The sequence below is a fragment of the Pristiophorus japonicus genome, chromosome 11, assembly GCF_044704955.1.
Source record: "Pristiophorus japonicus isolate sPriJap1 chromosome 11, sPriJap1.hap1, whole genome shotgun sequence".
Lineage (NCBI taxonomy): Eukaryota > Metazoa > Chordata > Chondrichthyes > Pristiophoridae > Pristiophorus > Pristiophorus japonicus.
This window is the reverse complement of record NC_091987.1, coordinates 175128997-175155313: the sequence shown is the minus strand read 5'-3', so window position 1 is coordinate 175155313 and position 26317 is coordinate 175128997. Positions and strand designations below refer to the sequence as shown.

Below are 26317 nucleotides of genomic sequence, written 5' to 3'. Positions count from 1 at the left end.
GCTGATGGAACCCACCCAACAGAATCCAAAACAGAAGCAATTCGCCTGGCAGCCAGGCCCCGGAATGTCTCAGAACTGCACGCCTTTCTCGGGCTACTCAATTACTTTGGGAACTTTATGCAGAACTTAAGCACGCTGCTGGAGCCTCTCCATATGCTACTCAGGAAGGGGTGTGATTGGTTCTGGGGGGATGCCCAGGAACGCGCCTTCAATAAGGCACGCAACCTTCTGTGTTCCAACAGCATTTTGACTTTCTTTGACCCAGGTAAAAAGCTAGTTCTCACATGCGATGCGTCAGCGTATGGGGTCGGGTGGGTTTTGCAACATGTCAATAGTGCGGGCAAATTACAACACATAGCTTCTGCCTCCAGGTCACTTTCGCGGGCGGAGCGCAGGTACGGAATGGTAGAGAAGGAGGCGCTCGCGTGCGTGTATGGTGTCAAAAAGATGCAGCAATACCTTTTCGGGGCCGAGTTCGCATTCGAAACCGACCACAAGCCCCTCACGTCCCTCCTATCCGAGAGCAAGGCAATAAACACCAATGCTTTGGCGCAAATTCAACGGTGGGCACTCATGCTGGCGTCCTAAAACTATACCATAAGGCACAGACCAGGCACGGACAACTGTGCCAACGCGCTCAGCAGGCTGCACCTGGCGACCACGGAAGGGTCTGACGAACAGGACTGTGAGATAGTCATGGAAATCAATGCCTTTGAGTCCACAGATTCGCCCATGACGGCTCGCCAAATCAGAGCGTGGACGGCCAGCGACCCCACGATATCCTTAGTAAAAAGATGTGTCCTAACCGGTGACTGGGCAGAGGCTTGCGATGCCTGCTCCGAGGAATTAAAACCCTTTCACAGGCGCATGCATGAGCTATCACTACAAGCAGACTGCCTGATGTGGGGCAGCTGAGTAGTCATGCCTCTGCGAGGCAGAGAGACATTTGTGCGGGAGCTCCACCGCGAGCACCCGGGGATTGTTCTCATGAAGGCCACAGCCAGATCCCACATCTGGTGGCCTGGTATTGACGCAGACTTGGAGCTCTGTGTCCAAAGGTGCACCATTTGTGCCCAACTCAGCAATTCCTCCACTGAGCCCCTGGCCTACCAAACCGTGGTCACGAGTGCACGTAGACTATGCGGGCCCATTCATGGGCAAAAGGTTCCTCGTAGTTGTAGATGCATTTTCAAAGTGGATCGAATGCACCATTTTAAACTCAAGCACAACCTCCACCACTGAGAAGAGCCTCGCAACCATGTTTGTAATGCACGGAATCCCTGACATATTGGTCAGTGACAATGGTCCGTGCTTCACCAGCGCAGAATTCCAAGACTTTATAATTGACCACGGCATAAATCACGTCAAGGTGGCACCGTTCAAGCCGGCCTCCAACGGCCAGGTGGAGAGAGCAGTGCAAATCATTAAACAAGGCATGCTTGAAATCCAAGGTCCCACGCTGCAGGGTCGCCTGTCGCGACTGCTGTTGGCATACAGATCTCGTCCGCACTCACTGACTGGGATCCCCCCAGCGCAACTGTTGATGAAAAGGACTTTAAAAACAAGGCTCTCATTAATCTTCCCAGACATGCACGAAATCGTTGAGGCAAAGCGCCGTAAGCTGACTGAGTACCATGACAGAAATTCGAGGGGGAGATGGAATGAGATAGGGGACAAAGTGTTTGTACTAAACTATGGCAGGGGTCCCAAATGGCTTGCAGGGACAGTAACGGGCAAGGAAGGAAACAGGCTACTGGTAGTACAAATGGACAATGGCAAAACCTGCCGGAGGCATGTAGACCAAGTCAAAAGCAGATTTACCAACAGCACTGCAGAACCAGAGGTAGACTACAATGTGGAACTCGCACCACACCTGGTGGACAGACAGAGGGAACAACCTGAGGAAAGGGAAATCCCAGACAGTCCAGGCGAGTCAGCAACAATCACACCAATCGAAACAGACAGCCCAGGCGAGATACCAGCAACCACACCCAAAGAAAAACAGACACCAAGGCAAACAACTGAACCACAACTCAGACGCTCCACGCGAGAGCGTAGACCACCTGAGATACTGAACTTAAAAAGACAATAAGACCTTGGGGGAAGGTGATGTCATGTATCTTACATTATTATATATAACTGTATCCCAACATGCTATTAATGACTGTAATAAGATATGACCTGTAACCACCAGCATACCTTACCACCGGGGGTGCACTTGCAAGAGACAGGTATATCAGCACAGGTCTCAGGCAAGTGCAGCATTCCAGAGCTGTGAAATAAAAGGTACCAAGGCTCCAGAAGTTATCAATTCAATAATATTCCGACAAGATACGATGTGAGAATCTAAACAGACATTGATAAGACCTTGCGCAGAGGCTCGAGGCGCACTCACGGGCACCAAGGAGAATCAACAAATTCTGACCTAATGAAGTCATTCTAGTCATGGCCTAAGGTGGTCACGAGGGTCTTGGCCTGTCAATCCAAAGTAGCACTAATAAGGTAGTCCAATTAGAGATCGAGGGAGGTCTTACCAGGGAACGGAGGGGTTTTTGAAATGTATAAAAGTTATATGATTGTGCTGTTCGGGGAGCATCTCCTCTCATAGGTGGCTGTGATAAGAGGTGTTCCCGGACGTTCGTAATAAAAGATCGTTATACCTTGCCATCCGTCTCTGTCTGTTAACTCCAGGGGCTGTTACGCGGGTTGGGGCGAGCGTCGACCCTCTATATCAGGGGGCCCGCTTGTGGGAGGAGAAGCCTTCCCATTTTCCCTTACACAAGACGACTGGAGACCAGCTTTGCTGCTCGGACCTAGTGCACACACATATCGCAGTGTGGGCTGGCCCGTGCTGACCCTGGGCCCTCGGCTCTTCTGGGCTCTGAACTCTCGCCTCTCCTGGGCCCCGATCACATCCCTCGACAAATTCTTGCCGCTCCTTTGCCCCGACCTCGCCACTCCTGCTGTACCTGCCCGCACTGCAGTTAGCCGTCGCCCTCCTGCAACAGCATGCACTGCTCCCTTAAGTGGCATGCCTCCACGCTGCTCCCAGGCTGCTCACCGCTCCTTTTATGGCCCTGACCTGCCGCTAGTGTTCTCACGCAGGTCGGGGCCTCCACAGATTTGAGCATAAGAGTGTAAGAGTAATTACTGCAAATTATATAGGGCCCTGGTGAGACCTCACCTGGAGTATTGTGTACAATTTTGTTCTCCTTACCTAAGGAAGGATATGCTTGCCATAGAGGGAGTGCAATGAAGGTTCACCAGACTGATTCCTGGGATGAGAGGATTTTCCTATGATGAGAGATTGAGTCGACTTGGCCTATATTCTCTAGAGTTTAGAAGAATGAGAGGTGATCTCGTTGAAACATACAAAATTCTTACAGGACTTGACATGGTAGATGCAGGGAGGATGTTTCCCTGGCTGGGGACTCTAGAACCAGGGGTCACAGTCTCAGAATAAGGGGTTGGGCATTGAGGACTGAGATGAGGAGAAACCTCTTCACTCAGAGGGTGGAATCTTTGGAATTCTCTTCGCCAGAGGGTTGTGGAGGCTCAGTCTATGAGTCTATTCAAGAGAGAAATCGATAGATTTTTGGATATTAAGGGAATCAATGGAAAGGGGGATAGTGCAGGAAAGTGGAGTTGAGATGGAAGATCAGCCATGATCTTATTGAATGGCGGAGCAGGCGCGAAGAGCCGAATGGCCTACTCCTGCTCCTTATGTTCTTAAATGGCAAATGGGAAGCCCATAACCTTTGGTTCACGAGCTGCGATATCCCACAATGTACTCTCTGTGGGTGCCATTTTCTCACTGGGAGGGTTGGCCTGCTAACAAGCTGGTGTAGGGCGAAGTAGTAACCAGCCACTGCACTTGTTCCTTAACTTTATTGTCAGCGTAGGAGAACAGGCAACACAGAAGGAGTTAAAAACGCCTCCCGATAAAATAGGTAGACAGCATTCTGGTTGCAGCAACCGGGCAGATTGCTCGAAGGCAAAAAGTACAATCAGCCTTATAGAGCCAAGAGGGAGCCAATCTGGGAGGCAGCCAAGTGAGGAGAGGCAAGCTAATTAAGAGCAGAGAGCCAGGAAATAAAAGATTCACCGATAGAGCGAGGAAAAGCTTCTCTCAAACAGAAAGAAGGGGAGAGACTCTGTAAGAAGGATCACACTGTGTAGTGCTGCTCCCTGTGAAAAGTAGACCATGTATAGAAAGGCAATGCAGAGCACAACTAATATATCATCATCATAGGCAGTCCCTCAAAACGAGAATGACTTGCGTCCACGCCAAAAAAGGATGAGTTCGCAGGTGTTTCAATGAAGGACCTAATATTCCAGATCCCGAACTACATCCTGAAGGGTGGAAGATGCCTGTGCGTGGATTTTTTTAACGTGGGGTGGCCGTTGCACACCAGCCATCACACGGCTTGACAGAGCTCGGTCTTGGTCCAGTGGCAAGGGTTATCCAAGACGACTGGAGACCTAATCTGCTGCACGGACCTCTTGTGCGCACACATATCGCAGTGTGGGCTGGCCCGTGCTGCCCCTGGTCCCCTGGTCCTGAACTCACACCTCTCCTGGGTCCCGATCACATCCCTCCACAGTATCTCGCCGCTCCTGCTGTATCTGCCCGTGCTCCAATCAGTCTCCAATGAAGTCTTGGTTAGACCAGGTAGACTATATAAAGTTACACTCCTGCCTTTGGGCGCTGACAGTGCTGATTCAGGCTGGAGTTCCTTCCTGGATAATCTCGCCGACTCACTGACCTCGGCCCCTCCAATTCCCGCTACATGCCTCCCACCTCGGGAAAGCAACTGAGTGATGTTCAAGCGGGAAATATCTGCACAAGATAATTTGATGAGGAGAAAGAAAACGGTGACAGAAATGAGAGCACTTCCTGTGCACACAGGAACTCAGAGTTTCTGGGTACAACTGCCGTATTTACCTTGAGGAAAGTTTCAGAGAGCCATCCTGGCATTCTGAGATGGAGTGGAGTGTCATGATCATCATAGGCAGTCCCTCGGAATCGAGGAAGACTTGCTTCCACTCTAAAAATTATGTGGCTGAACAATCCAATATGAGAACCACAGTCCCTGTCACAGGTGGGACAGATAGTCGTTGAGGGAAGGGGTGGGTGGGACTGGTTTGCCATACGCTCTTTCCGTTGCCTGCGCTTGATTTCTGCATGCTCTCGCCGATGAGACTCGAGGTGCTCAGCGCCCTCCCGGATGCACTTCCTCCACTTAGGGTGGTCTTTGGCCAGGGACTCCCAGATGTCGATGGGGATCTTGCACTTTTTCAGGGAGGCTTTGAGGGTTTCCCTGTAACATTTCCTCTGCCCACCTTTGGCTTGTTTGCCATGAAGGAGTTCTGAGTAGAGCGCTTGCTTTGGGAGTCTTGTGTCTGGCATGCGAACGATGTGGCCTGCCCAGTGGAGCTGATCAAGTGTGGTCAGTGCTCCAATGCTGGGGATGTTGGCCTGGTCGAGGACGCTAATATTGATGCGTCTGTCCTCCCAGGGGATTTGTAGGATCTTGCGGAGGCATCGTTGGTGATATTTCTCCAGCGACTTGAGGTGTCTACTGTACATGGTCCATGTTTCTGAGCCATACAGGAGGGCGGTTATCACTACAGTATGAACTGACACCAGCCCACTAGCTAGGTGAAGTACCGGAGTGAGCAAAAAGTGGCCTTCAGGAGGAAATCCAGATCCAATCCAGATCTTCCACAAATAATCCTACCCACAATTAGCAATAGAATTCCGCTGTTCTTTCGCTGTAGAACAGTCTCAGGGTTTATTGGAATTAATTGTGGGTCGGATTATTTGTGAAAGGAGCTGGAGTGGATCTTGGCTCCAGACACAAAGCAAAGTGGTTGACTCTTAACTGCCCTCTGAAATGGCCGAGCACGTCAGTTGTATCAAAACTACGACCAAAAAACAGCACTGTGGGAGTAGCTTCACCACACGGACTGCAGCGGTTCAAGGGGCAATTAGGGCTGGCCAGCGAAGCCCACATCCCGTGAATGAAGAAAAACCAAACAACTGCGATGAATCACCATTGAACGTGTTTTTGGTGGCGTTACTTGTGGAAGTAATTTTTTGTCATTACCCTGAGGTGATGGTGGACTTTCTTGTATAGTGACTGCTGAGTGACTTGCGAGGCCAGCTCACTGGGTATTGGCAAGTCAGGCTGGTCAGTGGTAGCTGGTTCCCTTCTCTGAAGGCTGTTAATGAGCCGGTTAAGTTGTTATGACAATCAGCAGCTTTCGAGGTCTCCAATCCTCAATTCTGCTCCTCTATGTAGAGACTCTGGTAAAACCTATCACACATTCCTGGACAGAATGCAGGAAGAAGCTCCTCAAATGACAAGTGATCCCTGTCTCACCTCCAGACTTCAATCTTTATCCTTCCGCCCGAACACATGGGCATTTCTCATACCAACGGACAAAGATGAGAGACAGGAGGAGACCAGTTGGTCCATTGAGCCTGTCCCATACCATCAGGGTGCAACTTAACACCGTGTGACTACAATCACATCCCTTGCCCCCCCCCCCTCTGCTCCTCCCCCACTCCCCCAGTCACCAACAGCCTCGTAATCTCCGGGGAGAGTAAAGAAAACAGAGATAAACTCCTGGGCCAGTTCAGGGGGAAAGAAAATCTGGGAAATTCCTCTTCGACCCCTGAAGGTGATCCAACAAGTACCGGGAGACACATCCCCCAATACCCCACCAATTTTTGTACACTGTTAGCCACAGCTAGGAACTCATCTCGCTAACCTTCCTTGCCTTTCGCTCCTTCATCCGATGGTCATTGCTAATTGAAACTAATCCTCACCATGTTAAAATCCAGACTCATCTACAAAGTCTCCGACTTTAACTCAATAATTCCCAACTCCTTAGAACTGTGGAACTCCTCTTTTCAGTCAACATAACTAAAAACTAGTCATTATCACATTGCTGTTTGTGGGAGTTTGCTGTGCTCATATTGGCTGCCATGTATCCTACATTACAACAATGTCTGCACTCCCCCAAAAAAGTACCTCATTGGTTATAAAGCGCTTTGAGACGTCCGGTGGTCATGAAAGATGCTATGCTATATAAATCCACGTCTTTCTCTCCTTTTCTTCAGTGTCTCCGTCCTCCAATAATCTGTAGGCTTTTAAAATCAAAGCTTGGTGTCATCCAAACATCACTGTTTGATTCACCTTGTCGCACTTTTCCTATTTAAAAAAAAAATCTTGCCAGTGTCCTGAGTAACGGTTCCTGTTTCCTTGCTCAAAATTCTCAACTTTCTTTCTTCTGAAAAGCAGGTTCCAGCTATGTGTCTTAGCTTGGGGTGGGATGTGGAGCCTTTGTGTACCCTGAGCCAGGCAGGAGAAAAATGTAACTAGGTTTCCTACTTCTGATCATTATCCCCCTGCTGCACAGTGCATGCGTGTGGATGTTCGGTGCTTGGCCATGAGGACTCCCACAGTCGAATTGTCCGCTGACTGGCTGACAGGTGCATTTGGGTGAGGTATTTGAGGGTTGTCAGAGCCTATAGAACCAAACCAAAACACCACCATCAGGGAATGAAAGGAGAGATTTGTGGGGGAAAATAAAACCAATTGGTGATGGGCAAGTGCTGCCCAAAGTGCCGCCGATGGCCGCCGAGATACCTGACGGTACTCTGGGCAGGGTTTTCGGCATAAAGGTCCTCGAAAAGGTTGCCTGGTGACAAAAGAGGGACTTACACCGCCAATCTGGGCAGCAGCGGGCAGGAGCTCTCATTCTCGGTGGCAGAGGCATTTGCCGCCCAAGTGCCACTGAGGATGGAGTCGGGCCCACGGAGGGTCGAAGACCTGCAAAGAAAAAGCTTCAAAAAAAAACATCGGAAGACCTTCAGAGGACCTCATCAAGAACATTTTAAAAAATTGTTTACTTATCTTTTTCTTCAGCTCTTCATACTCACCGTCGGGGACAGACCAGCCTCCACGCAGCGGTCCACCCCTAGCCTGACGCTGACTCCCGCCCGCACCAATCTGGCATCTCAGTGGGCGGGAGCTCAGTTGCGCCACTCGGCCGTCCGCTGACGTCAGCGGGCGGTTCCCGGCGGTTGTCCCCTCCCGCCCGCTCCAGCCCAAATCAAAACTGCCACTGAGAGCAACTCGAGGAGGAATATCGGCGGCAGTGGGTAGCAGTTGGCAGTAAGGCCCTCAATTTTGGCCCCATGGAATTGAAAGCACTGGGGGCATCACAGGCCATCCTAACCCTCCGTCCTCACCCCAAAACCAGATGTGCAATTTTCTGCAGCGGTCAGGAAAGCAATCAAGGACACTGAAGCTAAATGGGACACTCCTACTGCTGTCCTGGTTCAGACCTGGGACCTTCCTATTACACGGTTCAGGACCACATTGAGTCGTCAAGCGTTTTTCCATGACGCAAATGATGGAACTAACCAAAGCTTCTGGAGAGACCCTGCTGGGAGATGTGTACTACAATCGAGATTCTAAACATCAGGCCCCAGGACCAACATCTCCATTTACAGACATAATCCTGGGCTGGAAACATCACTGGGAGCTACTCAGATCATGTGTGCTAATGGGCTCATCGCAAGCTACACATCCACTGACATGTTGGTTCCTAATGTCACAGCACGGTTTCTGCCCAGCAGTTATACATTTCTTTGAAATTCTGGCTTGACTGACACCAGGCATTCTTTGTGTTTTTCTCTCACTTTGGACAAAACAAGATGCTAAACAAACTAACATTAAATCTATCGGACTCTGGATCAGAATACAGCATTTGCATTAGGAAATTGGATGCTATTTACTAACCAGCAATCACTGCAGGTTCTCTTTTATGAACCAGCACTCACTGTGAGGCTCCCTTACTAACCAGCACTCACTGTGAGGCTCCCTTACTAACCAGCACTCACTGTGAGGTTACTAACTAGCACTCACTGTGAAGCCCCCTTTACTAACTAGCACTCAAAGCCTCCTTCCAAGCTCCTGTTCACTGCAGTAAAAGCTCAAATAAACTCACAGATTGCCTGAGTGCAGCTGTTTATGTTTTTATCTGACTATTGGCAGCATGCACTTCGACAGAATCAGGTACCACCGAACCATTCTGAAAGGCAGCTCAGCATAAGCAGGAACAGATGTGTGTGTTTGTGTATTTGTGTGTGCGCAAGTGTATGTGCGTATGTGCATGTGTGCGTCTGTATGTGCGTGTGTGCATGTATGTGCATGTGTGTGTCTGTATGGGCATATGTGTGTCTGTATGTGTGTGTATATATGCGTGTGTATGTTTGTGTGAGAGAGTGAGCATGCTTGTGTGAGATATGTGATATCTTAAAAAAAAAATTAGGCTGAAGTATTTAGAGGAACAAAAAAGGCTTATGTTTTTAAAATGCCTTATCAGGTTTTTCAGACTGGTCTCAAAGCAACTGCGCAATAAATTACTTTGAAGTTCTGTGACGGCAGGGAACTTGGATCCTATGCTTCAATTTGGATTCTTAATACTGCCTTTGAACTCAACCTCACTGAGCGATGTGCACATTACACAGAGCTCCAACGTATGCAGCGGTCCACACACCCCAGGTATATTTAACTCACACACGTAGTATAGTCAGGATTGTCCTCGACTTACTGAGCACGGTCAGCCGTGCAGGCTGGGATCGCAGGGCTGCGTGTGTCGCCTGGCACTCGTACACCGCGTCATCAATCAGCTCCGCTTTCTCGATCCGGAGGCTGTATTCCCCAGCTGCGTGGTCTCCCACAATGGAGTAACGTGGAAAGCCTGCAAGAGGAATGGGAAATCAGCCAAATTACTCGCAGTACAGTTCGGGACATGGTTCTGCGTGTCCTGGGGTGCGGAACCTCATTTTATTTCGTTCACAAGCAGCAGAAAAGCTGAGTGTAAAAATGGGGCGGAATGGTGCAGCAGATTGAAGCAGAGCAGTACCTGCTCTCATAATAAAAACAGAAAATGCTGGAAATACTCAGCGGGTCAGGCAGAATCTGTGGAGAGAGAAAGAGAGTTAACGTTTCAGGTCGATGACCCTTCGTCAGAACTGGCGAATGTTTGAAAAGAACATATTCTTAAGGAGCACTGAAAGGGGGAGGGGAGGAAAGAACAAAAGAGAAGATCTGTGATAGGGTGGAAGACAGGAGAGATTAGAGAGTCAAAAGGGATGATGGCCCAAATTCAAATGGTAATGGCAGAAGTTAGAAAAAGATTAGTCCAGATAGGGTGTGAATGGCAGAATAGTTACCGGCTACCATTGGAGACAGATATTTTTTTTTACATAAGATCGAGGGGGTGGGGTTAAAAAAGGAGGAGAGGGAGTAAAATATGAGCAGAGGTCATGGTCTGAAATTGTTGAACTCGATACTGCTTAAGGATCTGTTCATTTCGAACATTCTGACAGTTCTGACGAAGGGTCATCAGCCTGAAACGTTAACTCTGTCTCTCTCCACAGATGCTGTCTGACCTGCTGAGATTTCCAGCATGTTCTCTTTTTTTCAGATTCCAGCATCCGCAGTGTTTTGTTTTTGTGTCAGTAGCTGCTTTCCACCACTTGGTGCAAGTCTGCTCTGTCGGCCCATCACTGAACAATTCAGGATTCAGTGCTGCACGGTTATTATACCAGACAAAATCTGCAAAGTGGCAGAAACATTAATTAAGATGTGTTGTGTAAATAGGAATGATTGCTGAGTCATCGATTATTTGTGCACAGCAGGCGGTGTTTGGCTATTAGATAGGATTGCATAGCAGGAGTACTTTGTTTGGAGTTCTATCTCCTGTGCTGCGGTTATTCTCATTGACCTGGGCTGTTGCTGATATACCACATTCTAGAGTCATTCCAGTTTGACCTGTAAACTCTGCTCATACCATCAAGTCAAACTTCATTAATCCTTACCCTTACTGGCCAGAGGAACTGCCCCCCTCCCGCCTCACCCCCCACCCCCCGGCACCACCTACTGGGTCATTGAATATATTTACGGTGGAGATAGACAGAATTTTGAACTATAGGAGAGTCAAGGGTTATGGGGAACGGGCAGGGAAGTGGAGTTGAGGCCAAGATCAGATCAGCCATGATCTTATTGAATGGCGAGCAGGCTCAAGGGCCAAATGGCCGACTCCTACTCCTATTTCTTAGGCTCTTATGTTAATCCTGCTCCACCACTGTGTCCCTCCCCACTGTTTAATTCAAAACCCCCACTTTCCCTTGGGCTGTAACTCTCCAGGGTTGTCCTGGGGTCTCCAGGAATTAAAGATTAATCTCCAGAAGACTTAATTGAGGTGTATAAAATTATGAGGGGCCCAGATACCGTGGATAGGAAGGTCCTATTTCCCTTAACAGAGGTGTCAACAGTCAGGAGGCAAAGTTGTAAAGTAATTGCTGGGACGTTTAGAAGGGAGTTGAGGAGAACTTTTTTCACCCAGGGGGTGGTGGGGGTCTGGAACTCACTGCCTGAAAGGGTCGTAAAGGCAGAAACTGTCATGTATTTCACCACCTTGCAATGACAATAGTTATGTAACTGCAACTCATGCACACTGTACCTGTACCCTTGAAATGCACAACCTGACCACAGGGGGTGAGCTTGCGGGAGACACTCCTCACCTGGGCTTCCAGCTATAAAAGGGGAGGTCCCACCCAGGGTCAGCACTCCTTGGTCCTGGGAATAAAGTGAAGGTCACAGAGTCACCGTGTCTGGGATATACATGCCTCGTGTGAGTTTGTAACAAGGTGCAGAGACACTACATCTGGCGACGAGAAACGTGAATCACCGAACCACGAGGATGGCCACCGGTGGCACAGAGGAACGCTACTGTGTGGGTGAGAACTGGGACGACTTTGTGGAAAGACTCCACCAGAGCTTTGTCACAAAGGACTGACTGGAAGAGACAGCGGCTGACAAGCGGAGGGCGCATCTACTGACCAGCTGTGGTCCACAGATGTATGCGCTAATGAATGACCTGCTCGCAACCAAAAGCCAGCGGACAAGTCCTTCGAAGAGCTCAGCAAGCTGATCAGTGAGCACCTCAAGCCAGCAAGTAGCGTACACATAGCCCGGCACCGGTTCTACTCTCACCGGCGCCGGGAGGATTAAAACGTCTCGGACTTCATGATGGAACTGCGGCGTTTGGCCAGTCTCTAAGATCTCCGATGCCTGCAGGGGGGAGATGTTAAGGGACTTTTTCATCGAGGGCATTAATGATGCCGGCATTTTCAGGAAGCTCATAAAGACTAAGGACCTGACTTTAGAAGGGGCGGCGTTGATAGCTCAGACTTTTATGACAGGGGAAGAGGAGACCAAGCTAATTTACGCATGCAGCCCTGGTTTTAACGTTGCGATGAACTCGGGAGTTAATGTTGTAAAAGTGATACAGAACCCCGCAGGCAGGCAAGGGCAATTCGACACCGCCCAGGCAGGCAGGCAAGGGCAATTCGAAACCGCCCAGGCAGTAACAAGCTCCAGGGTCAGCCCGCAACAGGGACAATGGAAAGGGGATCGGCAATTCACGCCATCACGAGGAACAATGTGTTGTAGGTATTAGGCACCCTAGGGCAACGGCACCTGTAGGATAAGGTTAGAAATACACCTGTAGTATAAGGTTAGAATTAAATATGTAACTTGTACCATAAAATGGCTACCAGTGAAGCCTCAAGGGATTTCTGTTAGCTGAAATAGACCGCATTCCTGGAGACTGATACTTGTTGTTTCCCACACACAGGAATTCTGCAGGTGTCTTTAATCAGCTAGGCCTCAGGACTAAATGTTCTGGTGGAAGTAAGGACAATACGACTCTGTAACAGGATTAAGATAAGAAGGCTACCAAAGACAGCATCCAAGGACAGTAAGATAAGGGAGGCCCAGGCCATGTTACAAGACACATGAGTCATTCCTAGCAACACATCTCTTGGCAACACATGAGCCACTTTACGTTTAGAGACTAACTCTATCTATTGGTCTAATGTAACTGTAGTAAACTGCTGTATGTAACTCTAGTAAACTGTTGTAAAACATATAAAGATCCATGAAACCCTTTGTTCTGCGGAGAGAAGCCTGGATCCAGTCCTGTGACTTCCTCCCCGCTGGCGTCAATAAAGGCCGCACTGGCGTTGGAACCGACTCTGAGTGTTGAGTGATTCTTCTGATAAAAACTAACACTAACAGTGGCGTCACGAACAGGATTTTGGGGTCGCTGGACGCCCTTGGAAAAACCCGGGTGAGTATAAAAAACGATTTTTAATTATAAAGGGTGCGGAAGGTGGAAGCTGGTTGATCGACATGGGGAGACGGTCCAATATCTCAAACACCTAGCCTGAGCCTGAATTAAGAGGACTTTAGTCCCACGTGACGGCCAGCAATTATGTAGGTGCCGGGAACACACTTGGACCGTGGGATCGTGATACTGAAAGACATCTTCCGAACCCAGTAGTGTAATTTGAGATATACCCCGGGGTAGAACCAAGCGGTGTACAGCGGCTAACGGAATCCAAACCTGTGAACAGGGTCGGACCAACGGGCAGAGCGGTGGTAGGTAGTCATTAAGGATACGTAGAGCACTGCAGGAATTGCTTAAATGCGTTTTAAGAATTGTATAACAGCAGACTTGTGACCTGACAGCAGCCCAGAGACGGTCTACTACAAGTTGTGCGAGGTAAAAGGCATAACTCTGAGAGTCGATTCCTAACGGTTCTAGTCCTACCCAGGAATGGCCATGAAAGCAAGTAAACTCGAGTGGGGATCAGAAGGGTCCATTACCCGCCATCTGGTGGAAAAACAAAAGAAACTAATCGAGAAAATGATTAGAGCAGGGTGGGATACTCAGGACCTGCCAGCAGCCCACGGGAATGGTGGGAGAAGGAACGGAATGTCAAAAAAGAAAAAAGGCTGTGGTCTTGATACTGCGAGCCCATGTAAATTAACATAGGAAGTTAATCAATAAAAAAAACTGACGGTGATTGTCTTAAGTGAAGTATGGAAGAGGAATAGAGCTGGCCAAAACAATTAATAGGAAAGAAGAGAGACTTTTGTGAACATCCGTTTTAAATGAGAAGTGCCTGTGTGATTTTTGACTGCGGAATGAATTTTTTATGTTTTCATGTTCCGAAAGCCTGGTTGGAAGAGGAATGCAAGTGTCTGTTTATTTTAGAAACAGAGTGAAAGTTTTTTTTAACCCTTTGTAGTGTTGTCCTGTATGTGGGAAGTTTTAAGACATTTAAGTTAGAAACGCAGGTGTGGATTTATTCGGATGATAAGTTACGGAGCTAGGAAATGTACAAAGGATAGGTTTGTTGAGCAAAAGATTTATTTGACACGCTCACTTACTTGCCGAAAGAAAACATGCAATGATGATTACATTGGGTTGAAAGACATAAATTTCGTCTCGGAATGAGATAAAGAATGCTTTTAAAAAAAAAAGAGCTTCTAGCAAAAAAAAAAGGTTTTAAATAAAGATTGAAATTACAAAGTTTGAATTGGGATTTTGAGATATTCAGAGAAGGCACAGAAAATACTGAGGTGGATTAAAAAAAAAATTATTATAAAATGAAATCTGATCAGGTCAAACTCCTGGGTGAGTGGCGAGCTATCTGCGAAGGTGTAAAAGGGACTTTTGAAAAATGTTAAAAACAGCAAGCTTTAGTAACGACTTTGAAACTGGAGCATTTTGAAATAACGAAAAATAGCCCTCAAACCCTCAAAGCTGGACTCCATTCCAGTTATGGAGAAAAGAAAAAGATAAAGACGCCACTTTGAAAGTAAACAAATTATTTTAAATTAACAACTTTATGGAGTTACGGGCTCTCCGTGTAAAATACAAAACCTAATTTGAAGAAAGAAAAAAAAAAGATGTAACGGACTAAATAAGGGATGGAAAAAAATGTGTTTGTGATGGAAAAAATACATAACTTACTAAATACTAGTTGATGTTTGCTGTGAAAAAAGATATTGGTTTAATTAGAAAAAGAGAAAAAAAAAATTTGGAAGAGGTAAAAAAACACTCAACATTGATAATGATTTTAAATTATGAGAAAGTTTCAATGCAGTTTGAAAAGATTTCCAAAATGGACAGTGTTTATCAAGAAAAGTCCCGAACAGTCTAAACAAGCAGGAGGGTTTTGAAGATAACGAGGAGAAAGAGAAATTTAAAAAAAAAATTGAATTTCAGTAAACAATATTGTTATTAAAAATGTGTGGTCTCGTTTTATATTAATTAAAAAAAAAGATTTCTTTGGCAAGTACTTGAATTAGAAGTTAAGAAAACATTGGAGTTTACTCTAAAATTTATGCTGTTTAACGGATTCCTAATTTCTAAGCAAGTTTTGAAGGCACAAAGACTTTTTTTTCAGATGATTACGTGAAGTCACGTAATGACATCAGGTCTTCTTACAAACCTGGAAAGGAGTTAACCCTTTCCATTGACAGCCGTTTTATACTGAACATTATTAGTTTGGATTTCTTAATAGGAAAAAAAGACTCACCTAACAGAGGAAACAAAAATAAAAACAGAACTAGCTTATGTAATAATACTTGCCTGATACAATAAAGAAATAGATACTCAAATAAAACAAATTGAAGAGTTAAAAGCTAAGATAAACAGACTGGAAGAGATGTTTTAAAAAAAAACAGGACTAGACGGATAGTGCAGTGCGCAGCCATAGCACCATCACCTATGGCAATAGAGCCAATGTACCCCACGGTGGGTAGGTGTAGTCCATAAACCCAACCTAACAGTAAAGCAGACAACAATGTTTGGAGGAATAATGGTGGCATTGGTGTTGATTGGAGTTTGGATAATATTTAGATGGGTCATCGTGCAGGCTCGAGCACAGCAGGCTCAAACGCAAAACCGACGGCAGCCCAGACAGGGACATGAAGTGATAGAGATGGTACGACTATAAAGAATATGGTTAACCTAATCCTTACCTCCGATTCCACAGAGTGACCGCGACACAAGTAGAGCAGAACCTAACACCTAGTGACGACCAGGCTATCTGTTTAAAATTTTCAGATAAAACACTCACCAAGATGGGACCGCAGTGGTGACTCCGACTCTGGGGACTCATGATACTGGGAACCTCAAGACCCACGCAAACACTGGATGATGCCAACGGATTGCAGCGCACTCAGGAAATAAACAACTACATGAACTATGGTGTCTTGTTTAATTTAACGGATGGAATGTGCATCCCAGCAGCCAAGGACTGGAGCAAGGACAGGACTTATTTTAATGCATGGTTACAAGTGAATCCTAATAAGAACCGGGTATGTGTATAGTGCTCCACGGGTATAAGGAGCAGCTGCATTAAACGGAGGGATGTCAAAGGGCCCGATGAATGTACTTTCGGCATAATTTGCGCGCCTCCGTGACAGTCCCAGCAATCAGTCATCCGCAAAAAGGGAGTGGGGCTGTGTGGGTACTACGAGGAGGTGGGGGCGGCTGCAATATCATTGTATGTATGCTTCTCACCCCCTCCGACACTGCGCCCCATAAAGAACCACTACATTGCCCGAGGAACTGCCTTGTCCCATAACTACTAAGGGACCAGAAAATGGGATTGTAATGTACAACGAAGGGGAATTATTGTATGATAATGTTAAACATGAAATTGTGCCTGTTCTGATCAATATTTCAGGCATCCAGATGCCGGAATACTGTACAGAACAGTCAAGGAAAATGTACAATGTATTAAGTAAAGTTGTAATGCAGCAGGCTGCCGATGCAATGGGTGCCAGTAGATTCTGAGGACAGGGTTCAGCCCCCAGGATAAAGAGGGGAATAGTTAATGATGTTGCAACCGTTTTCAATACAGGGACCTCCGTAGTAAACTCGATAGACATACAAGGATTAAATGAGAGGGTGGAACAACTTAAAGGGGTGATGAAGGGGTTATTACAGAGGGTGGAGCAAAACCAGGAAGACCAAGCCAACCTAGGAAAGGAGGGTGCCGAAATCCAGTTGGATGGCATCTCAGTCCTGGAAGCTCACGCCAAAACCATTAATCACCTCATTGATAGAGAAAAAGAAGATACAGGAAAGCAAAGACAGGGGCAACTCTGTCACGCTTATGGTCTGTGGATGGTAGGACAGATCCGCCACAATCTCGACCAGATCCAACGCGGGGAGGTACCCGATTGGATAGACAGTTCACATTTGGCTCAGTTGGCAAACCAGAGGGGGACTCTGGATAACTGTACTCTGAAGGGACTGACCCGAGCATACCCAGCAATTCCAGACTGCCAGATAGGAAGGAATACTGGGATAGGGATAGTCCTGATGATCCCTATAGCCACGCTGGACTCAGGACCATTCCCCCTATACCAACTAGAGAATATCGGAGTAATACGGGAAAATCACATGAACTATGGAGTTTTATCTGACCACCACCTCCGCCGTTCGTCGAAACAACATACTTACTGGGATTTCCCAAACGGAATGCAAGCAAAGGGGGGAGATCACAGTATGCCCTCACCCGGTAGGCCGAGGTGAGCTAGACGAGTGCGGGTTTAACCGAACCGACGGGTGTGTACTAGAAATAGTGCCCGCACACAGACACTTCGCGAGGGCAGGCTACGGAGGGAAAGGAAGATACTGCGTCTCTACCACAGAGCATTCATGCCAGTATAATGACCTGCAGTGCCCTATACCACAGCCAAGCTTTTGCTTTACGCCACTACGACCTGTCACGATCGGGCAAGCACATATCACCCAGGTTAGGCGCCGGAAGCCCGAAGCTATTGATGTAACCGTTCAGCTCCATGATCATTTGCAGGATTATGACGAGCCAGATCAGGTCCCTATCTCACATCTAACCGAAGTATTACGAGAATTGAGGCTCAGGGTGGGTCAATCCGTAAAGCTCTACCACCAACTGCAAACTAAAATCAAAGTACTGGAAGAAGATATCGAAATAGACTTACAAAGTCAGAGTTGGTGGAGAAAGGTCTGGGACTGGGGAATAAATGTGAACATCCATCCTTGGATTCGTATAATTTCACACATACTGGTCGGGATACAATTGATCTTAGCAATAACATGGGGCAAAATGGCCTGCCAGACATGCAGACACCACGCACAACGAAGAGGGACCCATGACCGGTCCCCAAATAATAAACAAGCCTGTCTAATAAAGGGGCAGGAGGATTTGGCCTTTGTCAATTTGATCTAAACAACCGGGACTCCTGAAACCGCGTGACTGGCCAGCACGTTGAGGCAGGGAGTACCGGGCCGTGCACAAATTCTAACATAAGTAGGGCGGTCGGTTAAAGGGGGACTAGGACTAGTCCCCTTACTGAAAGGAGGGAATTGTTGTCGGTATTAGGCACCCTAGGGCAACGGCACCTGTAGGATAAGGTTAGAAATACACCTGTAGTATAAGGTTAGAATTAAATATGTAACTTGTACCATAAAATGGCTACCAGTGAAGCCTCAAGGGATTTCTGTTAGCTGAAATAGATCGCATTCCTGGAGACTAATACTTGTTGTTTCCCACACACAGGAATTCTGCAGGTGTCTTTAATCAGCTAGGCCTCAGGACTAAATGTTCTGGTGGAAGTAAGGACAATATGACTCTGTAACAGGATTACGATAAGGAGGCTACCAAAGACAGCATCCAAGGACAGTAAGATAAGGGAGGCCCAGGCCATGTTACAAGACACATGAGTCATTCCTAGCAACACACCCCTTAGCAACACATGAGCCACTTTACGTTTAGAGACTAACTCTATCTATTGGTCAAATGTAACTGTAGTAAACTGTTGTATGTAACTGTAGTAAACTGTTGTAAAACATATAAAGATCCATGAAACCCTTTGTTCTGCGGAGAGAAGCCTGGATCCAGTCCTGTGACTTCCTCCCCACTGGCGTTAATAAAGGCCGCACTGGCGTTGGAACCAACTCTGAGTGTTGAGTGATTCTTCTGATAAACACTAACACTAACACAATGCATCCCGTGATGGGACCATTAACACCCTCCATCAGAATGCTTAGAAACAGCCAAACGGGCCATCAGAGAGGAATGCCTGGAGATAGTCCTTTTTTAACAGCACTCTCAGCTCCTGTTGGAGGTGTGGGGGTAGACACACTGCCAAAAGCTGCAGGTCCCAGCGTTATACCTGTAGGATTTGTAATGTCAGTGGACACTTGGCCAGGATGTGCAAAAAGGCAGTAGCGAGGCTAGTCTGTGAGACAGGAACCAGACGAGGGGTCGGTAATGCAGGATGAGGCCTGGGGAACAACCATGGATGCTGAAGTTCAGAGAGTTCATGTGGCTGACGTCCACAGCTCATACACTAAAACGCCACCCCTGATGATGAAAGTCTTACAGAATAGCATCCCAGTGCACATGGAGCTGGATACGGGAGCTGGATACGGGAGCTAGCCAGTCACTCATGAGCACCCAACAATTTTAGAGACGATGGCCACACAGACCTAGCAGGCCCAAACTGGAGCACATTGAGATGCAGCTACGTTCGTACACCAAAGAGATCATCCCAGTGCTGGGCAGTGCAAACTTGGTGGTAACGCACAATGGATTACAGAACCGGCTGCCACTCTGGATTGTTCCGGGAAATGGCCCCGCGCTTTTGGGGAGGAGTTGGCTAGCTGAGATGAATTGGAAATGGGGGGATGTGCAAGCCATTTCATCCGTGGAGCGAAGTTCATGCTCGCAGGTATTGCAAAAATTCGAGTCACTCTTTTAACCCAGTGTCGGAACGTTCAAGGGCACTAAAGTAGTGATATGCATCACTCCGGACGCCAGACCAGTGCACCACAAAGCCAGAGCAGTGCCGTACGTGATGCATGAAAAATTGAAAGTGAACTGGACAGGCTGCTCGTAGAGGGCATAATTTCGGCCGTTGAATTCAGCGACTGGGCAAGTCCCATCGTTCCTGTCCTCAAAGCAGATGGCTCGGTTAGGATTTGTGGCTACTACAAAGCCACCATCAACCGAGTGTTGCTGCAAGACCAATAACCGCTTCCGAGAGCGGAGGATCTCTTTGCCACGCTGGCAGGTGGAAAGCTGTTCACAAAGTTAGACCTCACTTTGGCCTACATGACTTAGGAACTGGCGGAAGATTCCAAGCTTCTGACCACCATCATGACACTTAAAGGATTATTTGTTTACAATAGGTGCCCATTTGGCATTCGTTCGGCAGTGGCTATCTTTCAGCGAAACATGGAAAGCTTGCTCAAGCCCATCCCTGGAATGGTCGTATTCCAAGACGACATCCTTATAATGGGTCGAGACACCGAGGAACACCTCCGCAACCTGGAGGAGGTACTACGCCGATTGGATCGGGTAGGCTTGCGGCTGAAAAAGGCCAAGTGCGTGTTTTTGGCCCCAGAGGTCGAGTTCCTGGGCAGGAGGGTTGCCGCAGACGGGATCCGGCCCACTGAATCAAAAACTGAGGCAATTTGCCGGGCGCCCAGGCCCAGCAATACGTCAGAGTTGCAATCATTCCTGGGACTTTTGAACTATTTTGGGAACTTTCTGCCGAACTTAAGCACATTGTTGGAGCCATTAGACATGCTCCTCCATAAAGGTTGTGAATGGTTTTGGGGGGATTGTCAAGAACGGGCTTTCAATAAGGCGAGGAACCTACTGTGTTCCAACAAAATGTTGACTTTGTATGACCCCTGTAAAAAACTGGTTTTAACATGCGATGCGTCATCCTACGGGGTTGGGTGTGTATTGCAGCAGGGTAACGATGACAGCCGACTCCAACCGGTGGCTTACGCCTCCAGGTTGCTCTCCCAGGCAGAGCGTGGATATGGCATGGTCGAGAAGGAGGCACTTGCGTGTGTGTACGGTGTGAAAAAGATGCACCAGTACCTTTTCGGCAGACAGTTCGAGCTAGAGACGGACCACAAGCCGTTAACATCCCTGTTGTCCGACAGCAAGGCTGTCAACGCTAACGCGTCAGCTCGCATACAGCGATGGGCCCTCACACTGGCTGCGTATGACTACACCATATGGCACCGGCCAGGCACCAAAAATTGCACTGACGGCCTCAGCAGGTTTCCACTGGCCACCACCGAGGGGGTGTCGGAGCAGAGCGCCGAGATGGTCATGACCGTTGAGGCTTTTGACACTGCGGGCTCCCCCATCACAACCCGACAGATCAAACTCTGGACCAGCAGGGACCCCCTCCTATCCATGATAAAGAAATGTGTCCTGACTGGGGATTGGGCACCCGCACACAGGGCATGCCCCGAGGAAGTCAGGCCGTTTCAGAGACGGATGGATGAGCTCTCCATCCAAGCCGACTGTCTGCTATGGGGCAGCCGGGTAGTCATGCTCCAGAAAGGAAGGGAAGCATTCATCAGGGAACTCCACAGCGAGCACGCTGGCATCGTGTTAATGAAGGCTATTGCCCGGTCACATGTACGGTGGCCGGGGATTGACTCAGACCTGGAACACTGGGTTCGCAGGTGCACGACGTGTACCCAGCTGGGCAATGCCCCAGGGATGCTCCACTCAGCCCGTGGCCCTGGCCCACCAGGCCATGGTCACGTATTCACGTAGTCTATGCGGGCCCGTTCATGGGGAAAATGTTCGTGATCATAGTCGATGCCTACTCGAAGTGGATCGAGTGCATCATATTGAACTTGTGCACGACATCCATCACAGTGGAGAGTCTGCGTCCGGTTTTCACGCACGGCTTGCCGGACATCCTGGTCAGCAACAATGGCCCGTGTTTTACCAGCCATGAATTCCAGGAGTTTATGTCGGGCAATGGGATCAAGCACGTCCAGACAGCGCCGTTCAAGCCGGCTTCCAATGGCCAGGCGGAGCGGGCAGTCCAAGTCATAAAGCAGGGCATGCTACGCATCCAAGGACCCTCCCTTCAGTACCGCTTATCGCGTGTCCTGCTGGCCTACAGGTCCCGGCCGCACTTGCTCACAGGAGTCCCACCAGCGGAACTCCTCATGAAATGCACGCTCAAGACACGGCTGTCCCTCATTCACCCAGACCTGGCAGACATTGTTGAGGGCAAGCGCCAGTCCTAAACCGAGCTCCATAATCGAGGCTCAAGCGGGAGGTGTATAGAAATAGATGACCCGGTATTTGTTCTTAACCATGCTTTGGGACCCAAATGGCTTGAGGGCACCGTAATTGGCAAAGAAGGAAACAAGGTCATGGTGGTCCGACTAAAAAATGGGCAGATATGCCGCAAACACTTGGACCAAGTAAAGACAAGGTTCAGTGCAGACACGGAGGAACCAGAAGAAGAGCATGATGAGATAGCACCCACACCACTGCCAGCGTATGAGCAACAAAGACAGCCCTCAGCATGCACAGTCCCTGCGGCCAGACCGGACAGGCCGGAATCACCTCAAGTGACAGAGACGCGTGCTGAGGCTCAGCCACCAGAGCCACAACTGCGGCGCTCCACGAGAGAGCGTCGACCATCCAATATACTTGACCTCTGAAACTAAAAGACTCAAGGGGGGAGGTGATGTCATGTATTTCACCATCTTGCAATGACAATAGTTATGTAACTGTAACTCATGCACACTGTACCTGTACCCTTGAAATGCACACCCTGACCACAGGGGGTGAGCTTGCGGAAGACACTTCTCACCTGGGCTTCCAGGTATAAAAGGGGAGGTCCCACCCAGAGTCAGCACTCCTTGGTCCTGGGAATAAAGTGAAGGTCACAGAGTCACCGTGTCTGGTATATACATGCCTCGTGTGAGTTTGTAACAAGGTGCAGAGACACTACAGAAACCCCCACCACATTTAATAAGTACTTGGAAGTGTGCATAAAGAGCCGTAATCTACAGGGCTGCGCTCCAAGGGCTGGAAAGTGGGATTAGGCTGGATAGCTCTTGGTCGGCCGGCGTGGACACGATGGGCTGAAATGACCTCCTTCTGTGCTGTAAATTTTTATGATTCAATGACTGCTGTGACCAAACTCAGGGAGAAAAATCAGAGGGGCATTAAAATAATTGTTTTTTTTTCAATTCCTTTGAACATTTCTTTTTTAGTTATAACAGTATTGGAGATGGGTGAAAAGGTGTACAACCAAAAGCCATCCAGTTGGGTAATGAAGAGTCTGTTCGTGCTCCAATTGGTGAGGAAGGACATGTCGGGCGACCAATGGCGTGAGCCTGGGCGATGGCTGTTGGGGGCGGGAGGTCATGTGACGCAAACTCCAGGACTACGTCCACTCAGAATTGGCGACCCTGCCGTACCCCCCATTACTCCAGAACATAAGAAATAGGAGCAGGAGTCGGCCATTCGGCCCCTCGAGCCTGCTCCCCCATTCTATAAATCATGGCTGATCTAATCTTGGCCTCAACTCCACTTCTCTGCCCGCTCCCCATAACCCTTGACTCCCTTATCATTCAAAAATCTGTCTATCTCCACCTTAAATATATTCAATGACCCAGCCTCCACAGCTCTCTGCGGTAGAGAATTCCAAAGATTCCCAAACCTCAGAGAAGAAATTCCTCCTCATTTCCGTTTTAAAGGGGCGACCCCTTATTCTGAAACTATGCCCCCTAATTCTAGATTCCCCCACAAGGGGAAGCATCCTCCCTGCATTTACCCTGTCAAGCCCCCTCAGAATCTTATACATTTCTAAACTCCAATGAGTATAGGCCCAACCTGCTCAACCTTTCTTCATAAGACAACCCCTTCATCTCAGGAATCAACCTCATGAACCTTCTCTGAACTGCCTCCAATGCATTGTTCCCCTGGCCTTCAGTTTGTGTCTCCACAGGTGTGGGAGCCGTGAGCGAGATTCCAACACACAATGCTGTTGTTTATCATTCGACATCCTACAAATACTCAACATCTCAGCAGAATTGTCTGAATCAGTTCCTGGGCATGACGCACTGAGTCACTGGCTGTGATTAACTTGCTGTAGTTGACTTTTATCTTCCAGTAGTTAGCACGTTACTGTGCCATGGGGTGCAATGCCCGGTGCCAATTCGCAGTATGAGCCCCTTACCTGGCAGCTGCTTCTCAACCCCCAATCCAAGGCCGTCCTTTGTCCACAGAACAATCCCATGATAGCCTGCGACTGCACAGGACAGTGTGACCGGGTGACCTGCTACAACAACTCGGTCCTCGGGCTGCAGGGTGAACGAGGACGCTTGGCCTAAGGGAAGAACAGAACAGAACTTTGGTTAAAATTGAAAGAGCGTCCATTGTGACTTCTCTTAATCTTCTTAACCTAAGGCAATTCCTCTCCCTTTCCATCATGCAACCACAACCATACACATGTAAACACACCAACCCACATACACACACACACCCATACATACACACACACCCACCCACACCCACACACACATACACACACCCACCCACAAACACACCCACCCACACCTACATACACACACCAATCCACAGCCACACATACACACACATACACATATCCATCCACCCACACACACACACATACACACACCAACCCACACACACACCCACACAAGCACATACCCAAACCATACACACACACACACATACATACACATACACAAACACATACACCCACACACACACCCACCCACCTCCCCCCACACACACACACACACACACACACTCAGAGTATTAGCACTGGCAACTCTGGTAGATGTTCCTGAAGATTTCATTGCATGGGTTCCCACCTCCAATCTGCTCGCCCCTATGCTCACGTCATTGATTGGCCGACACATTCAATCACGTGGGGCCCGCTTTCCCAAGCCAATCTGAAAGTGACCGTTCTTCGTTACCCGATGCCCATTTTCCCAATTCCGATCTTTTTATGAATAATAAACAAAAGTTTACTCCCTGGTTGCTGGCAGCAATGTCCGTGAGATTAATCTTCAATTTCTGGAAAGTTTGGGACAATCCTGAATGGGGAAGCTATGCGATGAAACCTTCAGGAATTAATACTGTGTGTGTGTGTGTATGTGGGTGTGTGTATTTGTATGGGTTCGTGTGTGGGTGTGGGTGTGTGTTTGTGCATGTGTTTGTGTGGGTGTGTGTGTGTGTGTATGAGTGTGTGTGTGTGTGTGTGGGTGTGGGTGTGTGTGACAGTGGGTCTCCGTAGTTGGAATGTTACCGTCTTCGTGTGCCTCTGGGTCCCAAGTCCAAATCTGGACCCAGATTAATGGAAAGTCTCTGTGATGGTGGCAAAGGTTCTTCACACAAGTGCAACCATTGCAGTTTGTCCAAAACACATACTTGACTTTATATAGAATTTAAAGCACAGAAACAGGCCATTCGCTTCAACAGCTCCATGCCAGTGTTTATGCTCCACACGAGCCTCCTCCCATTATACTTCATCTAACCCAAGAAGCATATCCTCCAATTCCTTTCTCCATCATGTACTTACCGAGATTCCCCTATACTATTTGTTACAACTATTCCATGTGGCAGCAAGTTCCTCATTCTAACCACTATCTGAGTAAGGAGTTTTCTCCTAAATTCCCTATTGGATTTATTAGTGACTTTCTTGTATTTATGAATATGCTATATAAATTGAGTTTGGGCCTATGCTAGTGGGACATGGGAACAAGTACAAAGAAACTCCGAATTTGGCACTAATCGGCAATCTAGCTTGGTGGGGGGGGGAGGCGGGGGTTATAAAATAAGAACAGGAATAGGCCATTCAGAACCTCGAGCCTCTTCTGCCATTCGTGACTGATTTCTATCTTAACTCCATTTACCCACCATGGTTCCATAACCCTTAATACCCCTGCCTAACAAAAATCAAATCAATCTCAGTTTTGAGCTGTTCAATTGATCCTTAGCCAACAGCTTTTTAGGGAGAGAGTTCCAGATTTTCACCACCCTTTGTGTGAAGAAGTGCTTCCTGCTATCATCATTGAACGGCCGAGCTCTAATTTTAAGGTTATACTCTCTTGTTCTGGAATCCCCCCAACAGAGGAAATAGTTTCACTCCATCTACCCTATCAAATCCTTTCATGACCTGAAACACCTCGATTAGATCACCTCTTAACCTTCTATAGTCAATGGAGTACAAACCTAGCCTACATAACCTGTCCTCATAATTTAACCCCTTTAGCCCCACATCATTCTGGTGAATCTGCACTGCACCCCTTCAAGGGTTGCATATTCTTCCTGAGGGGCAGTGCCCAGAACTGAACACAGTATACCAAACGGGGTACAGAGCTTTATACAAATAATAGAGGACAGCTGGTGTGTGCAAAGGTACACTTGGTCCCATGGTCTTCTCAAGATGAAGCGGAGGCATATTGTTGGGTGAAAGAGATGGAGCTTTACTCTTTGTCTAACCTTGCTGTAATTAATCTTGCAATGATTAATGGTGTCACTCGATTCCTGAAAGTTCCCAGAACT

At 47.9% G+C, this 26317-nt stretch overlaps 1 protein-coding gene across 1 annotated transcript in view; it reads right to left on the bottom strand.

The window, feature by feature from the left end:
- kirrel3a (kirre like nephrin family adhesion molecule 3a) overlaps positions 1-25672 on the bottom strand; it is a 267820-nt gene extending 242148 nt beyond the window's left edge. The window contains exons 1-3 of the mRNA XM_070892817.1: positions 25666-25672; positions 23961-24110; positions 9631-9780 (exon numbers count right to left, since the gene is read on the bottom strand). Of these exons, the coding sequence (XP_070748918.1) occupies positions 9631-9780; positions 23961-24110; positions 25666-25672 (307 nt within the window). The remainder of the gene's footprint in view (positions 1-9630; positions 9781-23960; positions 24111-25665) is intronic.
- Positions 25673-26317: the final 645 nt, after the last annotated feature.